This window comes from Rhamphochromis sp. 'chilingali', assembly GCF_963969265.1.
Source record: "Rhamphochromis sp. 'chilingali' genome assembly, chromosome: 16".
Lineage (NCBI taxonomy): Eukaryota > Metazoa > Chordata > Actinopteri > Cichliformes > Cichlidae > Rhamphochromis > Rhamphochromis sp. 'chilingali'.
In genome coordinates, this window is record NC_137943.1 from 13,766,010 (window position 1) to 13,787,346 (window position 21,337).

Genomic DNA, 21,337 nt, shown 5'->3' on the forward strand with positions numbered 1-21,337 from the left:
CCATTTTCTCATTTTTCCACCCTTCCTCCTGAATACGTTCCTCCGTTCCTTTCACAAGTTCTCACCTCTTCCTGCCCGTTACACGTTCAATCCTTCAATCGTCACGCTGCTTTTCAGTGTCGTGCCTGTCCTCGCCTCCTCCCTCCTTTTTGCTACTCTTCATCATCCTCCCTCCATCTTGTTTCACCCTTGATGACATAAACACATCATTCTGCCTGCGCCGTGATCGCATTACCTGTGGTAACACGGCTTATAACCACAGCTCCTCTGCCATCCGGAAGTGTGCATGCGTGTGTGGAAACTCCTCAATGCAAGCTTGTGTAAAAATGTGCCCTGAATGGTCAAAGTTAATGAAAAGCGAAGCACAAAGACTTTCCTCTCATTGATGGAAGTGCTGTAGTAGGCCTTGAATCTTTTCACTGGAATTACTACAGTCACATATAAAGTTGTATTAAGTGGAAGGTCATTGCTTTTCAGTGTTAACGTTCTGCAGCCTTATGGAGATATCAGCTAGACCTCACGGAAAATTAAATCTGACTGAGTACATTTGTCACACGTCATCCTCACTCTCTCTCTTTTCACTGTTTCTATTTCTAATTAAGGCATTAAAACACTCCCTCCGTATGGTATAAGAGGTGGAATACATACTGAGCAGTGCATCACACAGTAAACATATTTATAACCTGCATTTATTGGACACAGCGATGGGAATGTTGGTCGGATAATTTGGTCCTTTCAAAACATTTGCCAGAAATGTGTCTACTATTGGGTAAACTGTCAACAAAACTTGCTACATATACTAGATTTATGTAATATAAAGCAGGCTTAACAGCAAACCCAGCTGCAACAAAATGACAAGGTTAAAAACTGTGATAACGATGGCAAAGCTGTAATGATTACAGCACAACATCTTTGTAAAATATTCTTCAAGGTATCCTCGTTCACCGGTGCAGTTTTCTCAGAGTTTTTTCATTCAGTAGTTTTCACTGGCTAAATAACAGTCCTTGTAACGTGCAGAGAGTGAGCTTCATTTACATATCTGGATAAGCAGCAAAAGAACAGCTAAGAGGGAAAACATCAAAAGAAAGCAAAGAGTCTATATCGATCCTGTGAAGGAAAAAGATCCCCTGAACCACCACAGAGCGGTGAAGACTCTGAGGAAAGATTCTGAAAGTAGTTTTTTTTTTTTTGTTTGTGTGCATTAATCTTTGGGTAAATCCAGGAGTGAAACTGACATGGAGGTCAGAGTATCTGAACCTCTGCACCTATAAGGTTAAAGCTATTGTATCCTAATCAGCAGAGGTTCCACAGCTCTGGCCTAACAACGTCTAACCCCTTGTATGGACGTATTTGAAGTGCGAGTCAAAGGTGATGATGCAACCAGAAGTGCAATACTCACACAAATTGGCTCTTGTTTAGAGGCTAAAAAAGAGAAATGCTTTGCTGGTGTCTCCTTAGACATTATCATAGTGATTTAATGATATGCTGCAGGCCTCATTTAAACTCTTAGCAGCTGCTTGGGATCTATACCGCCATGTCGCTCAGCAATCAATATCCCTTACACACACACACTCCCACACGTACTCATGCCCTGGGAGGAATTTCTTTTATCGGGAAACATCAGATCAAGCTGATACACTTGAATGGCTATTGGGGCCAGATTGACTCACAGTGAGGGGACTCAGGATCAATGTTTTTGCTCGGAAGCCAAACTCGTCCGGTTGTTTTGTGTGTGTGTGTGTGTGTGTGTGTGTGTGTGTGTGTGTGTGTGTGTGTGTGTGTGTGTGCTGGAGCGTGTGTAGAGGGAGTGTTAGCCTGCTCAACCAGCTGTCTGCTTATTCATGGCATATTAATATTAAGATGGCAGAGGCGAGGATCAGAGGACAGACCGGCAGCTCCAGAACAGGCCGAGCGCATCCGTGGACTCGCCTGACAAGAAAGGCCCCTAGCTGAGCTCTCCCGCTGGGTTCAAGAGACAAAGACAAGTGCCTGTGTTTCCAAACATCAGCTCCTCTCACCGCCCAGAGGTCAGGAACTTGAAATAATCTAGCTCAAGCAGGAGGGACCAGGCTTCCCTTGTGCACGCGCAGACTTACAGACACACACACACACACACATTTAGGGATTAAAGCTTTGATACGACCCTGCTTAACCCAACAGCGGAACAAATGGCGGGGTGTCACAGGGGAAGAGGGGGGCTGAGGGAAGAAAGTTCTTAAGGGTGGGGGGTCTACGTGGGCAGAAAGACAAAATATGGCGGTGAAGGGGATTATGGCAATCAAGGGGCATGTGCTCGACAGACAGATATCTAACGCATGTTCCCTAACAGACTTCAGAAGAAGCAAGAGGGTGATATGGACTGAATGGACTGTATGATCAAAGCAGACAAATAAAGAGAGGATGTAGAGACGGGGGAGACCTTGATGCAGTGAGTTATGAATGAGCTTTGGTGGTCTAAAAGCGACTTGTGCTCTTTGATCTGCCTCTAATAATGTTTCTCAGACACAACCTTATCTGAGATGCCACTGCCAAAGGGAGACAAATGTCTGACGACCAGATACAAAAAAATCAATCAGTCGATTTATCAGCTGTCTGCGCGCTGCATCACTTTTTTAAGCACAACAAACCGCTCGACTTTATTTGTGATGTTTAGAATGGGAAGTCTAAATTATTCTGGGCCCGCTGACATTTTTTGGCCTCACGCTATACTGAAGAGGAGAATAATGTCAGCTATAGCCTAGGGGTTGCAGCGGCTGTATTTTTTGCCACTCTGGTCTACTGGGCTAAATTTGGATGACTCTCTCAGAGCCTGTCAAGTGCCAGCTTTCATTTACTCACTGAAGAGAAAGCACGCCATCTAGTGCACCAGTATGAAAGCTCACAAGTCGAAAAGCAGATCACGCATTAGAGCAGTACATCAGTGTGTGTCATCTATGGAGAAGAAGTGACGCTTTACTGGAGTAAGAAGAAGATGACTGTAGAGTAAGATCTGTGCTGACTCATTTAAGTTCAGTTGCAGCTGAGAAGAAAAGTTGTGCCGATGATGGCTCATAGCACGTTTTATTTACTCATAGTTGGGAAAAGTTGAAAATTAGATGGAGTACTGCAAAGACAATTATTTATCCTGTGGAGATGACAACAAGGTAGGATGTGAAGAATTTAGGGTGCAAATATATTTTAAATCTTTTGTAACTTCCAAAAGTCCCACACTATTTTAATGGTGTACCTCAAATTGAATAAAAATGTGTGTTATCTGGTCTAATGTTGGGTTTTTCTCATCTTGGGAAACAGCCAAGATGATTTAAATGCCACATTATTTTTATTTTCCACAGCTTCACACTGGGATCTCCTGGAAGATACACAAAATGAAATGAAGAATAAATGCAAATGCTGATGTTATCCTTTCTGGATGTTCATATATTACTTTACAATTACATCAACAAAGAAATAAATATTCTTAGACTTGGAACACAGTATTCACCAAGTCCTGATTAACACCACAAAACACTGGAAAAAAAAGCACACCTCCCCCTCTGGACTAATGGGCCCATTTTACCAAATCTATGAAGAGGAGTGGACAATTTGCTGTCTATAATAGCACAGGCCAAAAGAGACAGGTTACTCAGGCGAAGAAACCCCACTCCATCTGAAATGATCATGCTGGATCAGTTGTGGCATTGCGCGTCTCCCAACCGTGAAGAACTGCGAGCCGAGGGCTCCTATAATTAAAGCGCTTATTGATTAGACTTTGCGCTCCTGCGTCCCCTGAACCGTGAGCCAGAGGCACGGGGCGGGTCGGTCACTCTCACAGACATTCAAATCACCCCAGAGCCACAGGGGCAATGTCTATGCTAATGTCTATGGTAATATAGCCCCCAGTTTAAGTCGATTATTGATGCTTTCTCTAAATGGACGGTTGATCCACAATTGAAGCTTTATGTGAACGGGTCAATAGCAAGGAGATTGATACTGGGCATGGGGTCAGTCTCATTTCAACCTCACTGGTTTCAGGAAATGAATTGCGAATTGCTTTGTTAATTGGAGCATTAATTGGAAAGTAAATGACATTTCTCAATTCCAAGTGGGATTTCTGTTCGTCCCTCGGCACTGAACAGAAATATACAATATCCATGTATAAAGGCCCCGGGGAAGAGGTCAGAGACCCTCATTTGCTGAGGATCAATCTGTCGCTAGTTTTAATTCAGACATTTCTTTCCTTTTTAATAAGTTTTGTCAAATAGTTTCTGTTTTTTGCACGTGTGTATGTGTGTGTGTTTAAGAAGAAGACAGAGGGGGAGAAAAATGAAAAGAGCATAAGAACATATAGAGTACTGCGAGTCCCATGGTAAAAGTCAACAGGAGAACTGATCTTACATATATCTGGACCAGACAATAACAATGGTTGATGGTTGATGGACCTCTGGTGGGCGCTGGTGTTGGGGCCAAAGCAGAGCATCATGCAATCAGTCTGAGAAAGGTCGGCGTATTGATCGGTGCGTATGGCTCCACTGTTACATATCAAAAACATCTTTGCTCTTCCCAACACTGACTTGAAGTACACTGCTCTTTACAACCGTCCGTCCCCAGACAGCCATTCAGCTTGTGAAGCTGAGGCAACATCATCTTTTAGGCTCCAAACCCAGACCTATAGTTCTTTGTTACCACATTTGTGGCCTTTATAGGAGTTCCCCGGCAGTATCTTCTTATTTGTGCTTGAGATAAATGGAAAGATGTCTGTTTGATCACAATAATGCTGCAAAAATTAAAATCTTTCCCAAACTGATTAATATAAGCCCTCAGTGTTAGGTGGGGGAGATTAAAATTAAACCTTGATCTATCTGGAGTCGATTCTTCATCAAACAAAGAGAGGAGACACAGCCAAAAACACGCATCTGATGAGACACTTCTTTAATTACTGGTGTCATTTCCATTATGCCACTCAAACTGTGTCTTTGCCTGTAGGTGCTCTGAACTGTGCTCTAACCACTGATCTGTGTCATGTGGGAAAACTCTATTTTTCACCCCGGTCTGATCCCACACACACTTTAAGAAGCTGGCATAGAAAAGTACAAAGAGGGCACGACCGTACATGACTCATGACGAGGTGTGAATTAGGTCTACACAGTACGATGAGAAAGCAGCGGTTTGAGGCACGGGTTTTTGGCTTCCTTCGTCTTTTATTTGTATGGTTTCTGAAACAACCACTGCAATTAATGCAGCTTCACTTTGCTTCACGTGTGAATACGTTCTTAAGTAGGCCCTCATGTCCACGTATAGGAGCATGACAGTGTGCTTCTCATTCCCATTTGCAGTCGATATTGGATGAGGATATGAGAGTTGGTATTGATTGCAATTTCCTGCAACGCTACGTTCCACTCTCTTGCTTTATCAGGAGACTAATTCCTATCAGCTACGCTGTCGGCCAACCAACAGCCTTGGCTGCTGCCCAGGACAACAGCTAATGAATAAGAGAGGAGTGAATAATCCAGCGAGGCATTTCTCCTCTGACAAACAGGTTGCTACGGGGACGATAATGATGAGTCTGGGATATTGGCTGTGGGGAAATGTGTACGTGTATTAGTGCGCATCAGCAGCCAGGTTGCGTTTGTTTGCATGTGTGCCTGTGCGCTTCAGTATGTGTATTTGTAAGATGTTTGTGCTCCATGCATGCTTGCACCAGCCAAGTCTTCACTGATTTTAATGGCGAGATGTTTGGGATGTCAGACATTTGCGTGCCTTGGGATTTGCTGTTGTTGAGTGAAGTCATCAAGGGCATGAAGCCAGCTGACAGCAGCTGGAGAGCCAATCAGGTGTTTATTTTTGCTATAATTGTGGAGCTAAGTAATAATGTTGTCCTTCCTGAGATGCATCAGGGTCCAGGTATACAGTGAAAGTTTTACTTTTTTGTTGTCTTTTTTTCTTTTCATACCAGTTTCAATAGGAGAATCTCTTTTAAAAAACATAGCACTTGTTTTAGTGGACTACATCCACTGTCCAAACCTTTTTTTTTTTACTATATTCACTTTTTTTCCTTTTAAATTTCATCCCTCTTCCTGTTTTTTGTTAGTTTGAGTTTTAAACCGAGTTGATTATACTGTAAGTCTCTGTGGCTGAAATGCTGCTTTAAATCTCTAAATATCCTGCTGCACACATTTCAGGTGCCTACTCTTTTCCATACCACTTGCTTCCATCTCCCCGATTAAGCATTTATCCTTTCTTCTTAGTTATTCTAGTTTAAAATAAAACGGCCTACAATGTCTTTCATCAATAGCTGCAACCCTCTTTGTGTTTTGACTTAGTGTGAAAGTGGCAGGAACATGCAAGGCACCCATAAAGTGATTCAAATGTTTTGTTTTTGTGTTCATGCTGGAAATAATTCTGATGTAACTGTAAGTTTTGACGTGGCTTCCAATATTCCAATAGCCCAAAAAAATTTCAACCTTCTGTTGGGGGGTTGCCAATGCAGGGCCATTAGCCAAAGTGTAGTTGTGTTGTTGATAACCTATTCAAATTCAGTCAGTCACTGATATTAATTCACTAACTGACTGTGAGAAAAGTGTACAGTTCTTGTAAGCGCCAGACGTCTGCTTTATATTTTTATTTACGATCGAGTTCATGTTTGTTTTATAATTCATAGATTCATTACATAAGTCATCTTTTCAGGATTAATAAATATGAAAATATATGTGTTTATGTAAAGTAATTTTAAGTCACTGTTTTGGGATTGGAACCTAAAAGGGGGTACCTCTCACTTTAAGTATGTAAGTGCAATAGTAGCATGAAACCCTATGTGAGAGGGAAGGGGAGGAGCATGGACAGAGAGGTTAGGAGTCTCACGGTTTTCTGACCGTGTGCACAGGTAGTTCTGGATAACTGCTATTTTTTGGAACTTTCATGCTTATTTAGGAAGGAGTTCATTGTTACATCTTCAGTTTGTAATAAATAAACAGTCTTCAAATCATAATGCAACTGGAAGCATTTCTTTTGGAAACCAGGAACACGCGTCAGCCATAGACTCCCCTTTTTGAACTTGGTTTATTGGAAATTACCCTACAGTTCTAATGAAATCTGCTAAAGTTTGTGGCTTGCATCAACTTCTAGCTTTAGTGATAAGTATCTCTATATCTATGTGCAGTATATGTACAAGTAGTTATGATCATGCACATGTGGTTTTACCTCTGAGCTCTATATGTCGTATTATGGGTTGGCATGCGGTGAACAGAACAGTTCCTATCTTTTCTGTTTAATTTTAGGCTGTGCAGACCATTTGCATTCACAGAATTGAAGCTTGACTTCTGAAGAACAAGCCTAAAGTAGAGTACTGAAGATGCAGTCAAGTTTGAGTGTAGCCGCTCTTCTCTGTTTCACAACCTGGATGAGCTCAGTCTGTGCAAGTGAGTACTGCAAGGAAGAAATATTTTTTCATTTACTTTATGGTCTGACTGTTTTTAATGGATAAAATTAATGCAACTTTTTCTGTGTGTGACATTTTCAGCCCCTATAAGTTGTTGTGTCACGTGGTCCAAAGCCAGAGTCTCACTTGACCGAATTGTGAGTTACTCCATTCAGAGTGAAGATACTTGTCGCATCAAAGCAGTACAGTAAGTTTATAGACAGCTTCACACTATATTGAAAAATATGTACTTGCTCTTCATTCAAAGGTGTTGGCCAGCTGTTGTGGGCGGAGTTTCCTACTCCAGTCCGAAGACATGCTTGATAGATTAACTAATTATTCTAAATTGACAGCAAGGTTAGATGTGAACTTGAATGCTTGTAAGTGTTCATATCGCTTCACATGGTATTAATGTATCCCTCTACTGCACACATTTTAATGTTACTTGATAAAAATGCCTCCCCATCATCTATTGGTGAAAATATTTTCCTGTAGATATCCAACACTAGTAACAAATTCTACAGAAAGCTATGAATTTACAGATTTTTTACATAATGTTAAAAAAAAACCATTAAGTAAAAGGAAAACTCATAGCATGACCCAATAGACCCAATAGAAACTAATTAAAAAAACTCACAAGGTTTTATTGTACAGAATGAGTTACTTGCACATCTCAGAAATGGAACTGGGAATGTAAAAGCAACAGATGTAGAACTGAGGAGCATAAGATAGATGCTCCACTCAAAGGTAAGGCCACCTGCTCAACGCAGACCTCAAAAAAAGAGCAAATACAGCAATACAAAACACAAGCGCAAACTAGTGCCTACTACGATGAGATCATGTGAAATTTCAAAAAGCAGTTATTCTAACCTGCAAAAATCCAAATGACTTTCAGTGTACCTATAATCACAAATAACTGATTCACATACAAAATGCGAGGTACTGTCTAAACAGATGTGGGTCATAAGCGACTATAAAAAAATTTTACCAAATTTTCAGTGCAAGCAAAAATACAGGTTTAAACCTCTGTATTCTATTGCACCATTTTGTAATAAAGCAAATTCTTTGAAAATCGTTCACAGAAATTCCAGCAGATCATTTGTAGGGGTTTCTGGTTTATAGTGGATGATGTTGCAGAAAAGGTTTACAAATTCACTGTATACTGGAATTGTAAATTTACCATCAGATGCAATTGAGAAGGATCTGTTATTATTATTATTATTATTATTATTATTATTATTATTATTATTATTATTATTATTATTATTATTATTATTTATAAGCAGGAAGTAAGATTCTTCGCCTTGGGCTTGGATAGGTGCAGAGCACAGAGAAAACATGCAAATTCGATTCCTTATCGATTGTTATTGGTTGCACTTTGAGAGTCACAACCCTCTCTAAGCAGCATATCAAAGAAATTATCATCCAAAATAATAAGAATCAGAATCAGAATCAAAATCAGAAATCAGAATCAGAAAGGGTTTTACTGCCAAATGTTGAACAGGTTTACAACATTTGGAAATTGCTGCGGTACTTAGTGCAAAACATACTGTCAGATAAAGCTCAAATAAACATAAAAATAAAAATTAAAAGTGCTAAGTAGATAGATATATACATGAGTGCAGGTGGTGATCAGTGCAAACATGGAATGATGCAGTGAACACAGTGTAGGGTCATGTGTTAGTGGTGGGAACAGTCATATGGTTATTGTTCATGAGTCCAACAGCAGAGGGGAAGAAACTGTTCTTATGGCGAGAGGTTCTGGTGTGAATGGACCGGAGCCTCCTGCCTGAGGGGAGCAGGTCAAACAGACTGTGTCCAGGGTGAGAAGGGTCAGCTGTGATCCAAGCTGCACGCCCCAGTGTCCTGGAGGTGTACAGGTCCTGCAGAGATGGGAGTCTGCAGCCAATCACCTCCTCAGCAGAGCGCACAACACGCTGCAGTCTCTGTTTGTCCCTGATAGTGGCTCCAGCGTACCACATGTTGATGGAGGAGGTGAGGATGGACTCGATGATTGCAGTGTAGAATTGCATCATCGTCCGTGTTGGCAGGTTGAATTTCTTCAGCTGCCTCAGGAAGTACATCCTCTGCTGGGCTTTCTGTATGACAGAGGTGATGGTGGGCTCCCATTTCAGGTCCTGGGTGATGGTGGTACCCAGGAAGCGGAATGAGTCCACAGAGGTGATGAGGGTGTCAGTCAGGATGATGGGGGGGGAGTGGGGCTGTGTGCTTCCTGAAGTCCACAATAATCTCCACTGTCTTCTGGGCATTCAGCACCAGGTTGTTGTGGCTGTACCAGGACACCAGACGTTCAACCTCCCTCCTGTAGGCAGACTCATCCCCGTCCGAGATGAGTCCAATAAGGGTGGTGTCATCTGCAAACTTGATTAGCTTGACAGACTGGTGGGTGGAGGTGCAGCAGTTAGTGTACAGGGAGAAGAGCAGAGGAGAAAGAACACAGCCCTGAGGGGAGCCGGTGCTGATGGTCCAGGAGTCCGAGACATTCTTTCCCAGCCTCACATGCTGCTTCCTGTCCGTCAGGAAGTCAGTGATCCACCGGCAGATGGGATCAGGCACATTCATCTGGGAAAGCTTGTCTCGGAGATGGTCTGGAAGGATGGTGTTGAAGGCAGAGCTGAAGTCCACAAACAGGACCCTGGCATAGGTTCCTGGGGAGTCTTTTTTGTGATCAGTTTTGAGGTCATTCAACAAAAAAGTAAAAAAGTAATTATTGCACATATTACACAGAACACTTTTCTTAAAAGTAATGCAGTACGTTACTTTATTACCCCCAGGAGAAAGACATTCATTATACTACTGGTTATGTTGCTTTCATGTTGCTCTGTAAAATGATCTGAACACTGTCTCATAATTACCAAACAGCGATATAAACCTACAGGCTATAGCCCAACATACCAAATCAAATCCCTAAATTCCTAATGAGGACACATGTGATCTTTCTCTTAGTATTTAGGTATATACACAAATCACAAATTGTAGTGAAAGTGCAAGAACTGATAAGCAGGATCGACAGGCAGGCAGAACTACAAGAACTGGTTCTTGATTCCCATCCCAACAGAGGTAACCAATGAGCCTCTCCCATATGGAAAAGATATATATAAATCTTATAAAGTTTGTATCTGTCTTGTGTGAAACTTGTATGAAAAGCATACAAGAGTGAAAACAGATATAAGATCCCTTGAAAAATTATATAAATGAAACTTGTATGTTTTGGATACTTACTAAAACAATATATGAAAGTAATGAGAAAGTGGCCACTTTCATGAGTAAATCATATAAGCCTTATATGATTCACTATATGAAGTAGGCCACATCTTATGCAAGTCTTTTATAAGTTTTTACTATTTCTTTTCCATATGGTCTGTGTCTTCAAACTTAACTGAACATCTCTGTGTTTGATTAGAAATAATGTCAAAAATGCACTACAGGTGTCATTAATGACTAACAATTGCAGGTTATGGACCGTGCTTGGAAAGATAATTTTCACCAACCTGACGCTGTGTGGACAAAAAAACCTACTCAGAAGGTCGACAAGAAGTACTTAAAAGAGAAAAAGAGAAAAAAAACCTTCATAAGCAAGAAGTGAAACTTTTTAGATCAAGAATCTTTTTTGCGATTGGTTCCTCTGTCTAGATAGGTGGTCTGCACCAATCTAGACACAGGACACAGAAAATGAGAGAACATGGAGACTTGCTGTGAGGCCTCTAAATCTGTTTGCACCTACCAGTATATACAAATAATGTTAGAAATGTATTACAATGCCATTAATAGCCAACCAACAATTGCAGGTTACGGACCGTGCTTGGAAAGACAATCTGTGCCAAACCAGGCGCTTACGGGACAATAGGAGCAATGGAGTGGGTGGACAGGGAGAATTCGCAAAAGGGATTCGCAAGTGACATGACACCAACAACGTCCACTGCATCCCCAGCATCAGGAAACATCCCTCAGAAGGACAAGGAGACAGGGCAGAGCCTGATTATGTTTTGTCAAATACACTGCTGTGTAGTTCCATGGACTAAGAACATGTTGTGTCCCACTAACTAGCTAAGCAGCAGCAACAGTAAGTGACATTACACCAGCAGCGTTAAAAAACACACACACTTAAAGACTGGCAGATTGGGGAAAGAACACAGGGAAAAAACAAAGAGAGGAAAAAAGGGCAAAAACATGAAAAGACTTCAAATTTGCCAAAATCAGCTGTTCTTCTGTTTAATTAAACCCATCATGGTATAATTCTACGCTGTCTTCTTATTCGTGCCTCTCTTTTGTGTCTTGTAAACATTGTTTTCTGTTGTCTTCGCATGCATTGCCCTGACCTCTTCTACTATATACAGCACAGTAGTCACTCACTTATTTCCTTTTTTAATTTCACCCATCATCTATTTCTTTGTCATTTTAAATTTTAAAATGAGACAACTTCATTATTGGTCTCCATGACTGGTTGTGAAATGCTGGTGTTATGCTCTAGGACTGGCATGTGCTGCCTCCTGCACACACTATTGATGCCTACTCTTTCCTGTATGCTACTTCCTTCCTTCCTGCTCTCCAATACAGCTTTTACCCTTTCTTCTGGTTTGTTCTACTTTGGTATGAAATAAAACTGCCTGCAGTCTCTCTCACGAGCAGCTGTGAGGGACGCCAGTCATGTTTGTACTTATTCTGAAAATAAAAGAAACACGTATTTAACCCAGAAATATACCCAGAAACTTTGTTTTGTTTATTTGTGGGAATTTATTCTAATGTAACTCCAAGCTGTGACACATCTTCAGATGTTCTAACAATATGTTGACATGATTATAGTTCATAGTAGTTTACAAAGGGGACAATATCATTGTCCTCTTAAATCCTCTGCATTTCCAGTGTTGAATTACAAGTCCTGTTCTGCTCCTGACTGTGAGGATTTGGTTGATGTTTAAAGTCAGTTTCCCAGGATTCCACATGCTAAAACTGCTGATTTCACGATTTAATTGTTAATTTAAAAGAAGGAAATTAAGCTTAACGGTCCTGCGATGTTAGTCACTACACACCCATACAATTGCGAGAAAGGGCCAAAAATAAATGTAACCTCTTATATGGGTATAGCATGTGCGTAAAGGGCTAATGACGAAGGCTTAGCTGAGAACCACCCTTTCATGTATGATTCTGTGGTTGACAGCAGGATGAAAGAGGTGACTTAATTCTCTCATAGATGTTTTAGATAAGAATTAATCAAATTCAAACACTCACTGAATTCAATTCACTAATTGACTGTGTGAAATCCCCACTTTCCTAATTAACATTCAGTGTTAATTCACGCTCAAATTCAATGTTTCTTTAAGCTAGCAAACTTTTCAAACTCGTAATGACAGTGGAGGCAATTGTGGCTTTCAGAGTGAGCACAAAGGGAAGTGATGAGTATCTCTGTGTGTGTACAAGTAACTATGTTTATGTGTGTTTGTATTTCTATACGCTGCTGTTTGTGTTGCATTGTGGGCAGGTCTGTGGTGAAAGGACTGTTTGTCATTTTTAGCTTGTAACAGATGAAGTCAATATTTCCTTTCCCCACTATGTGGCCATAGTGACTATCCCCCCATGATGAAAGGTCTGGGTGGGGTGGGGGAGTAGCAGAGGGGCTTATGTTTTATAAGAGGCGAGATCAAAAATTTAATGCTCAGAATGACTGAGAGAACTTCACAAGCTGGAAACGTCATATACCCCACGCCTGCTGCGTGAGCAACACTGCTTTGATTCGACACTCCGTTATCTGATCAGAAAGGAGTAAGATTACTTAGCAGGCTGTAAAGGTTTGCACTGACAGAATCAAGACTCAACTTCTGAAGAGCAAACCCAAAGCGCAATACTGAAGATGAAGTCCAGCCTGGTTGTAACCACTCTTCTCTGCTTCACCACCTGGATGAGCTTGGCCTTTGCCAGTGAGTATTGCAAGGAAAGAAAAAAAAGGATTTTCATTCACTGTGTGGTCTTTCTTCAGGGTAAAAATTAATGTGACTTTGTCTGTGTGACTTTTTCAGGACCTGGAGAAAGCTGTTGTGTCTCGTGGTCCAAAACCAGAGTCCCACTTGACCGAATTGTGAATTATGCCATTCAGTCTGAAGATACTTGTCGCATCAAAGCAGTACGGTATGTGTTCATAAAACCTCACACTGTACTTTAACTTGTATTTTAGTAAAAAAGTTTTTAGTAAAAATAAAACACGTGCGACATGAAGATTCTGGGTTCAAAGCTGTTGGCCAGCTGGGGTCTTTTCTAGATGTTTCACCAGTCCAAAGACAGGCCTGAGTAACTAGTCATTCTAAATTGACATCAGGTGTAAATGTACATGTGAATGACTGTATGTGGTCCTGTGATGGACCGGCGTCCTGTCCAGGGTCCACTTTGCCTCTCGCCTTAGGCTGACTTTGGGCGAGAGTACTTTTCCTAAACCTGAAATATATGGATGGGTATAAAATAATAAAATTCAGATAACCTGAATGTTTTTAAATTGTCTTCATAAATGATATAACAAATAAATAATTTAACCCTCTAAGCAAAGAGATGGTCCAGGAAAAGTTTGTTAAAAACTGAGTGAATATTGAACTGTTAGAAAAAGAATCCTTTTAGATGAGAAGCGAAACTTCTTCATTTAACTGCAGTACAGTCACCCTCTTTTCAAGTTCTTATGACTACCATGACTTAGATGACCAAGAACGGACTCCGACAACGTAACACTAGGTGTAACTGAGAGGGAACAATTTTGCTATAAATATTAACTTTTATTTTATAGGGGAAGTGAAACGTTTTAGACAAAAAACTCTTTGTGGGAATGTCATTGGCCTAGAAAAGCGACTATTACTTGTAATATTATTGAGAGTCAGGAGAAATCAGAGCACAGAGAGAACATGCAAACTCCACACAGACCGTGCCCAGATTTGAACTCAGGGCCGCCACACAGTGAGGCAACAGAGCCAACCAGCCTCTTTCTTTAAACTTAACATGTACCAAATATGCCAGAATATATTTAGAAATAATGTCAAAACTGTATTTCAGTGCAATTAATGACTGACTAACAATTACAGGTTACGGACTGTGCTTGGAAAGACAATATGCGCTAATCCCAATGCTGACTGGACAATAAAAGCAATGGAGTGGGTGGACAAGAAGAAAGCACCAACAACATCCACAACAACAACATCCACAACAACAACATCCAAACCAGCATCCACACCAGAAGCATCCTCACTATCAACATCCACACCAACAACATCCGCACCAACAACATCCACATCAGCAACATCCACAACAACAACATCCACACCAACAACATCCACAACAACAACATCCACACCAACAACGTCCACACCAAGAACATACAAACCAGCATCCACACCAGAATCATCCTCACTCTCAACATCTGCACCAACAACATCCACATCAGCAACATCCACAACAACAACATCTACAACAACAACATCCACACCAACAACATCTGCACCAAGAACATCCACAAAAACAACATCCACTAAAACAACATCCACAACAACAACATCCACAACAACAACATCTACAACAACAACATCCACACCAACAACATCCACAACAACAGTATCCACACCAACAACAGCCACAACAACAGCATCCGCACCAACAGCATCCACACCAACAACATCCACACCAACAACATCTACAAAAACAACATCCACACCAACAACATCCACAACAGCATCCGCACCAACAACATCCACACCAACAACATCTACAACAACAACATCCACACCAACAGCATCCGCACCAACAACATCCACACCAACAACATCCACAACAACAACATCCACACCAACAACATCCACAACAACAACATCCACAACAACAACATCCACAACTAAAACATCTACAACAACAAAATCCTCACTATCAACAACATCCACACCACCAGCATCCGCACCAACAACATCCACAACAACAACATCCACAACAACAACAACATCCACAACAACATCCACAACAACAACAACATCCACAAAATCAAAAAATATCTCTCTGACGAAGTGCAGAAGAAGGAAAGGACAGAGGAAAAGGCCATGAGAGGGAACAAGAAACGATGTGTTTGAGAAATCACAAAACATTTCAAACTTATCATAGTCGGCAAATGTTGCTCTTTTTTATTGTACTCTTCCTGCTTTATTTCATCAACAGTACCTGATAAAAGTAACATTAATCTCTCTATATATTACCATATATCACCATTCTTTGTTTTCATATTGTTGTCATGTACAAAAATGTATTTTAAAGTTTTCCCACTTTTAACTGCCAATAAAGCACTTTCCAGCAAATATTGTGTTTTTGTCATAATCAGTTAAAACAGGATTTAATTAGAATTATTCATACTCTGGTCGCTGTCGTTGCTCGTACCTTTAACTGCACACTAACCTCTAATGTTTGTCAAATGAGGAAACTCTGCTTTCTGAACCTACTCACTCTTTATTTACTATAATAAAGTGATTTTAATTTAATCCAATCTCTCTCATTTTAAAAACTGACTCGATTACATCATCAGTTTGCCTAGTGATGTAATCATTAGTATCAGTCTGCTAAAACTTCTCAGACTGATGCTTTTCAAATTCAATCACTCACTGATCTTAACTCACTTTCTCACCGTGAAAACTTTCCATGGTTTAAATTACCACGCCACATGCCACCTAAAATGCAGGTCACCTGTGGCTTTCAGATTGAATATAAAGGAAGTGGATTAATCTGTTTCTGTGCATGCACATAGTTACGATTATTTATGAGTTTGTATTTCTGATGCTGTTGTACTTGTTGCATTGTTAACAGTTTAAATATAAATGATGAACTCAGTGGTTTTTTACCCCATTGTGTTGGTAAAATGAGAACGAGCGCAAAGGGGCCTTTTTTTTTTATTAGAATCAACATCAAAACCTGATTGCTCAGAAAGACCACACTAGGAAATACCATGAACGCATGCACTGCGTCTGCCATTTGAGCAAGACTCATTTGATTCGATACTCTGATAAAAGCTCAGGGAGGCACAGAGATTATTTAACAGGCTGTGAAGGTTTGTGCCGACAGCTTTGAGGCTCAGCTTCTGAAGAACAAACCTAAAGCGGAATACTAAAGATGCAGCCCAGCCTGGTTTTAGCCGCTTTTCTCTGTTTCACTACCTGGATGAGCTCAGTCCGTACAAGTGAGTACTGCAAGGAAGAAATAATTTTTCATTTACTTTATAGCTTGACTGTTTTTAACGGATAAAATTAATGCGACTTTTTCTGTGTGTGACATTTTCAGCCCCTATAAGCATACGCAGTTGTTGTGTCGTGTGGTCCAAAACCAGAGTCTCACTTGACCGAATTGTGAATTACTCCATTCAGACTGAAGATACTTGTCGCATCAAAGCAGTACAGTAAGTGTTCAATAAAAAACCTCACACTGCATTTTAACTTGTATTTTATGAATATAAACACATGTAGCATGAAGGTTCTGGGTTCAAAGCTGTTGGCCAGCTGGGGTCTTTCTAGGTGTTTGCTTCCCCTTTCCAAAGAGATGCTTCATTATTATCTTCAAACTGTATTTGAAAATACATAGATAACGGGCAGTGACACAGAGGTGGGCACAAAAAGGTTCTTGGTTGTAAACTCCTGGCTGGCACTGTGTTGAGTTTTTTTATATTCCACATTGCTTTGAAAACCATACTTGTTCAATTAAAAATGACTATAAACTTACAGTAAGTGCAGATGTGAGAGGGAATGGATGCCAGTCTCTTTCTGTGTTAACTCTGGGATGATCAGCTGACATCTGACACTGTGCTTTCCATTTAGTCAGCTGGGACAGACTTTAACCTCACTGTCTTCACCGCTTAAAAAAAGGAATAGATATAATTTAATAAAGTTTATACACTCCATCCAACTATTTTAAAATAACATTAAAATGACAAATAAATGACCTATAATATAAAAACACATTTTCCTGTGGTGATATCCAGTCATTCTGAGAAGTTTGGTTCTACATGTTTGACTATTCAAATACAGTGTCTGTCTTTGATTTTCACCACTATACCAATTAAATTGGCCAGTTGGGACTTTAGTAGTCATGTCATTCCTAACGATCCAAAAACCTGTCAGCAGTTCTCACTGAAACCTCTTTGTACTGGAGGAAATTCTTTGAAAACATGTTCACAGGAAGGCCTTCGAGTTTCAGAAACCACTCTGTAAAGAGATGCTGCAGGGGAAAATATTTGATAAGCAAATTTACTGTGTACTGAGAATGGAGATGTTCAATACAAGCTAATTGCATGCCACTAGCTGCAACAGAGGTGAAAATTATTTTTTTTATTAACTTTTAAAAGCAAGAAGTGAAGCATTTGAGAATCAAGACTCTCTTTTGTAAGAGTGTCCTGGGTCTAGATAGGTGCCAACCACCTATCTAGACCCAGGACCCACAACATGAGAGAACATGCAGGCTTGCTGTGAGGCCTCTAAATCTGTTTGCACCTACCAGTATATACAAATAATGTTAGAAATGTATTACAATGCCATTAATAGCCAACCAAAAATTGCAGGTTACGGACCGTGCTTGGAAAGACAATCTGTGCCAAACCAGACGCTGACTGGACAAGAAAAGCAATTGAGAAGGTGGACAGGGAGAATTCGCAAAAGGGATTCACAAGTGACACGACCCCAACAGGATCCACTCCAGCAACATCCACACCAGCAACATCCACTGCACCCCCAACATCAGAAAAGATCCCTCAAAAGAATGTCACTTTGGGAGAGGACACGCAGGATGGAGGAACAAGGAGCAGTGAAAATGTGTCTGAGAAATCCCCCCCAAATTAAAGCTTACTAAAATCAGTGCCACTCTACTTAGCTTTACCGCTCTTGCTATATTTCATCATTAAAGTTAAAAAAAGGAATACTATAGCTACATAGTATAATATAATATATAAATATATATAAATATAAATGTCAGTTTGTCATGTTTCATTGTCATAAATATGTTTGTTTTAAAAAAAGTATATATTTGAAGCTTTCCCACAATCAATTAAAGTTACTTTTAAGCAAATGTTGCGTTTGTTGTAAAATATGAAAAATGTGGGTGAGGAATGTTCCTGGGAACTCTTGTTCTTACTAAGTCTCACTGTTTTTGTACAAAAATGGAAATAACCAATGTGCAGGAAGGAAGCCAATATAGAAATGCAGCTAAACACTGATAGCAATCTGGAGATGTGCATCATTTACATCATTAGGGCATGGTAAACAGACTTGTGCCAGCTGTCAAACAAACCTTGCACCAATAACCTGTACTAAAAGTTGAGTGATAGTTTCAATGCCAGTCTAGGGGTTAAGGGAAGGTGGTATGTGTGGTTTTGATCTTTATCACTTTGCCTTTGCCAATACCCTCAAAGCAGCTCTACTAAGGAGTCTCTTCACTTTTCTTTTCACTTGTTGCTATAATTTTGCCAGATAATAACATCACCCAACAGTGCAGTGTGCTAACAATTAACAACCAACTAACCAGATGTTAAACCAGCTAGCACGTCTCTGTATCCTCCAACATGCTTAGAGTAGTACCACTCAAAACTATGCTGCTAATCGCTGTCCTAATCACTTAAGCTAACTCCGTTGTCTCACCTTCATAACTGCCAAAGTGCAGTGTAAAACCTAAAATTGTAACTGATATTTCTTTTACTGTAGTTATAGGTAAAGAGGAACATTTTTATTAACTGACCAATGCGTTTCAGCTTGTGGCCTTCATCAGGGTCATGATGGGTCAGGATGGTGAGGAATACCCTGATGACGCATTGGTCAGTTAATAAAGTTGTTCCCTCAGCAACCTTTAAGTGTTGCTGGAGTGCCTGCATTGTTAGTTTCTCATCCTCTCCATGCACCTTGGAAGTAGGTGAAGTTGTTGCTATCCTTTCACTGTAGTTCTAAAATTAATATGCAATGACGTTATATATTTCCATTATGGAGATTGCATGGTAATTTTAAAGAAAACTGGACATCACATGGTCTGGCTTAACAGCTTGTTCTGATATAAAGCTGACTTTCGCCTAAAATAGCAGAGAGGCTCACGTACCGTGTTAGTATCAGGGTGTAAAAGCTGCAGTGTTTTTCCTTTCTATTTTAATGCACAAGTCAGGTTCATGCAAACAGTCTACTTGTTATGGGTGTGCAGAAGAACAGACACATCTCTGACTGATCACCATGATAACTGGTGACATTTGCTACTCACGTACATTCAAAAATTCTAGATAAGCTAATGTTATAGATAGTAATTGCATTTGAGAATTATCAATTTTGCAATCTGTATGGGTTTTTTTCTTTATTTGTGACGCACATAAAATGCCACAAAAACACCTTGTGGTGCACAGAAACCCAAAATACAAGTACATATTATAAGATGTAAATAGGAATTATATTAGTTGTATATTATATGTTAACATGTAACTTTTTCCCCTAATGACTGTTTGTTAATGGAAGACTAGTTTTTTCCATGAGTAAGAACAAAATGAGATAGAAAATTCAGAGTAGGTGTTGTTGCTTTCAGCATGAGCATAAAGGTTTTAAAAGTTTAATTTTGCTGGGGCAATTTTTTTTTAATATAGGTCATATTCCTGCAATATTTTTGCATTTATGTTTCAGGGTCGAGTTTGGTTTTCTCTGAAACTGGGGGCCTGTGATACCACGCTAACCACCACATCCTGAGTACACTTGAGCAGGTGGGATGAGTTTACGCTTACGGGGTCTAATTTAGCAGAAGGCTAATATAGGGGCTATTTCCTCTCTTCTAAGAACATTAGGCATGTTTCAGTAGTCCGTGCAACATGAAATAGCTGACACAGACAAATATGTACAAGGTGTATTTATAGGAATACTTGAATACTTTGTCATACTTTTGCCTTAACAATAGAAAAAAAATACTGTGTGCTAGGTGACAGATGAGAGATGAATGTGGATATAAATAAATGACAGATTTCAGCATCTTTTAACTCACTGTTTTGGTCCTACAGCCTGCGGTTTTGAGTCATTCCTGCATTTGTCATCTACCTCCACAAAGCATGTAATGAGGCATTAAAAAGGATTGAATCAAATCCATTGATAAAAGGTGAAATCTTTGGGGGAATGAATCCTAAATTGATTTCACATTTACAGCAGCATTGATCTGGCCTAAGACTTTAGCACCTAATGTAGGTTAAAAAGCATTTCAGGAAGTTGTTCATAGAGTTGGGGTCAAAAGGCGACTCAGGAATCGTGTCGATGCAAAAATTAACTTTTGACCTGCATTTGTTATTAAAACTGATAAAATAAGTTGGCCGAGGTAAAAGGTAGGATTATTTTCTTCATATAATCTTACGTCTTTTTGCCTGCAATAGTATATATTGCCACATATCCTCTAGTATTCGGCCCTACATATGCATTTTGTGGTAGACCCGCACAGAGGAAAGTGTGACCTCACGTAGTTCTTTTGGCTCCGTGCAACGTGAGTATAATTTGGTCGCTGAGGCATAGGAAGTTATTCATTGTCACCTTCATACTGCACATGCATGCACCCACACAAGCATTTGCAGTTTTATGAAAAAGTGTGAAAAATAATGCAATACAGTACAAAGTAAATAAAACTTCACAGAGATTCTTCTGAAACCTACTGTAAACTGAACCGTGCGCAGTACTTTTGACTCGACGGCACATGAATGTGACAACTGAAAGAAAAGCCTTAGCGCCAGTGTTTTTTTTTGCAATGTTTACGCCACACTTTTGTATAACTACGGTTTAATTTGTAGTTTAGGGTTTTTGCTTAAATGTTTAACAGCTCTGTCATGCAAATAGCAACCATGGCGGACCACTAAGGTGGGTTCAGGGCTGGGAAAAACCCATTACTCTTTAGCGCGAGTAAAATGTCTCATCGACCTCAAACGCTCTCAGC

The 21,337-nt window shown here is 40.1% G+C and overlaps 1 protein-coding gene across 1 annotated transcript; it reads left to right on the top strand.

Annotated features, from left to right (window-relative positions):
* Positions 1 to 16,483: 16,483 nt before the first annotated feature.
* LOC308412771 (C-C motif chemokine 2-like) lies at positions 16,484 to 18,246 on the top strand (the record flags this gene model as incomplete). The annotated part of the gene is made up of 3 exons (XM_080907334.1): positions 16,484 to 16,598; positions 16,700 to 16,814; positions 17,970 to 18,246. The coding sequence occupies exons 1-3, from the start codon at positions 16,532 to 16,534 to the stop codon at positions 18,244 to 18,246; spliced, it is 459 nt and encodes a 152-aa protein (XP_080763460.1). The 5' UTR covers positions 16,484 to 16,531.
* Positions 18,247 to 21,337: the final 3,091 nt, after the last annotated feature.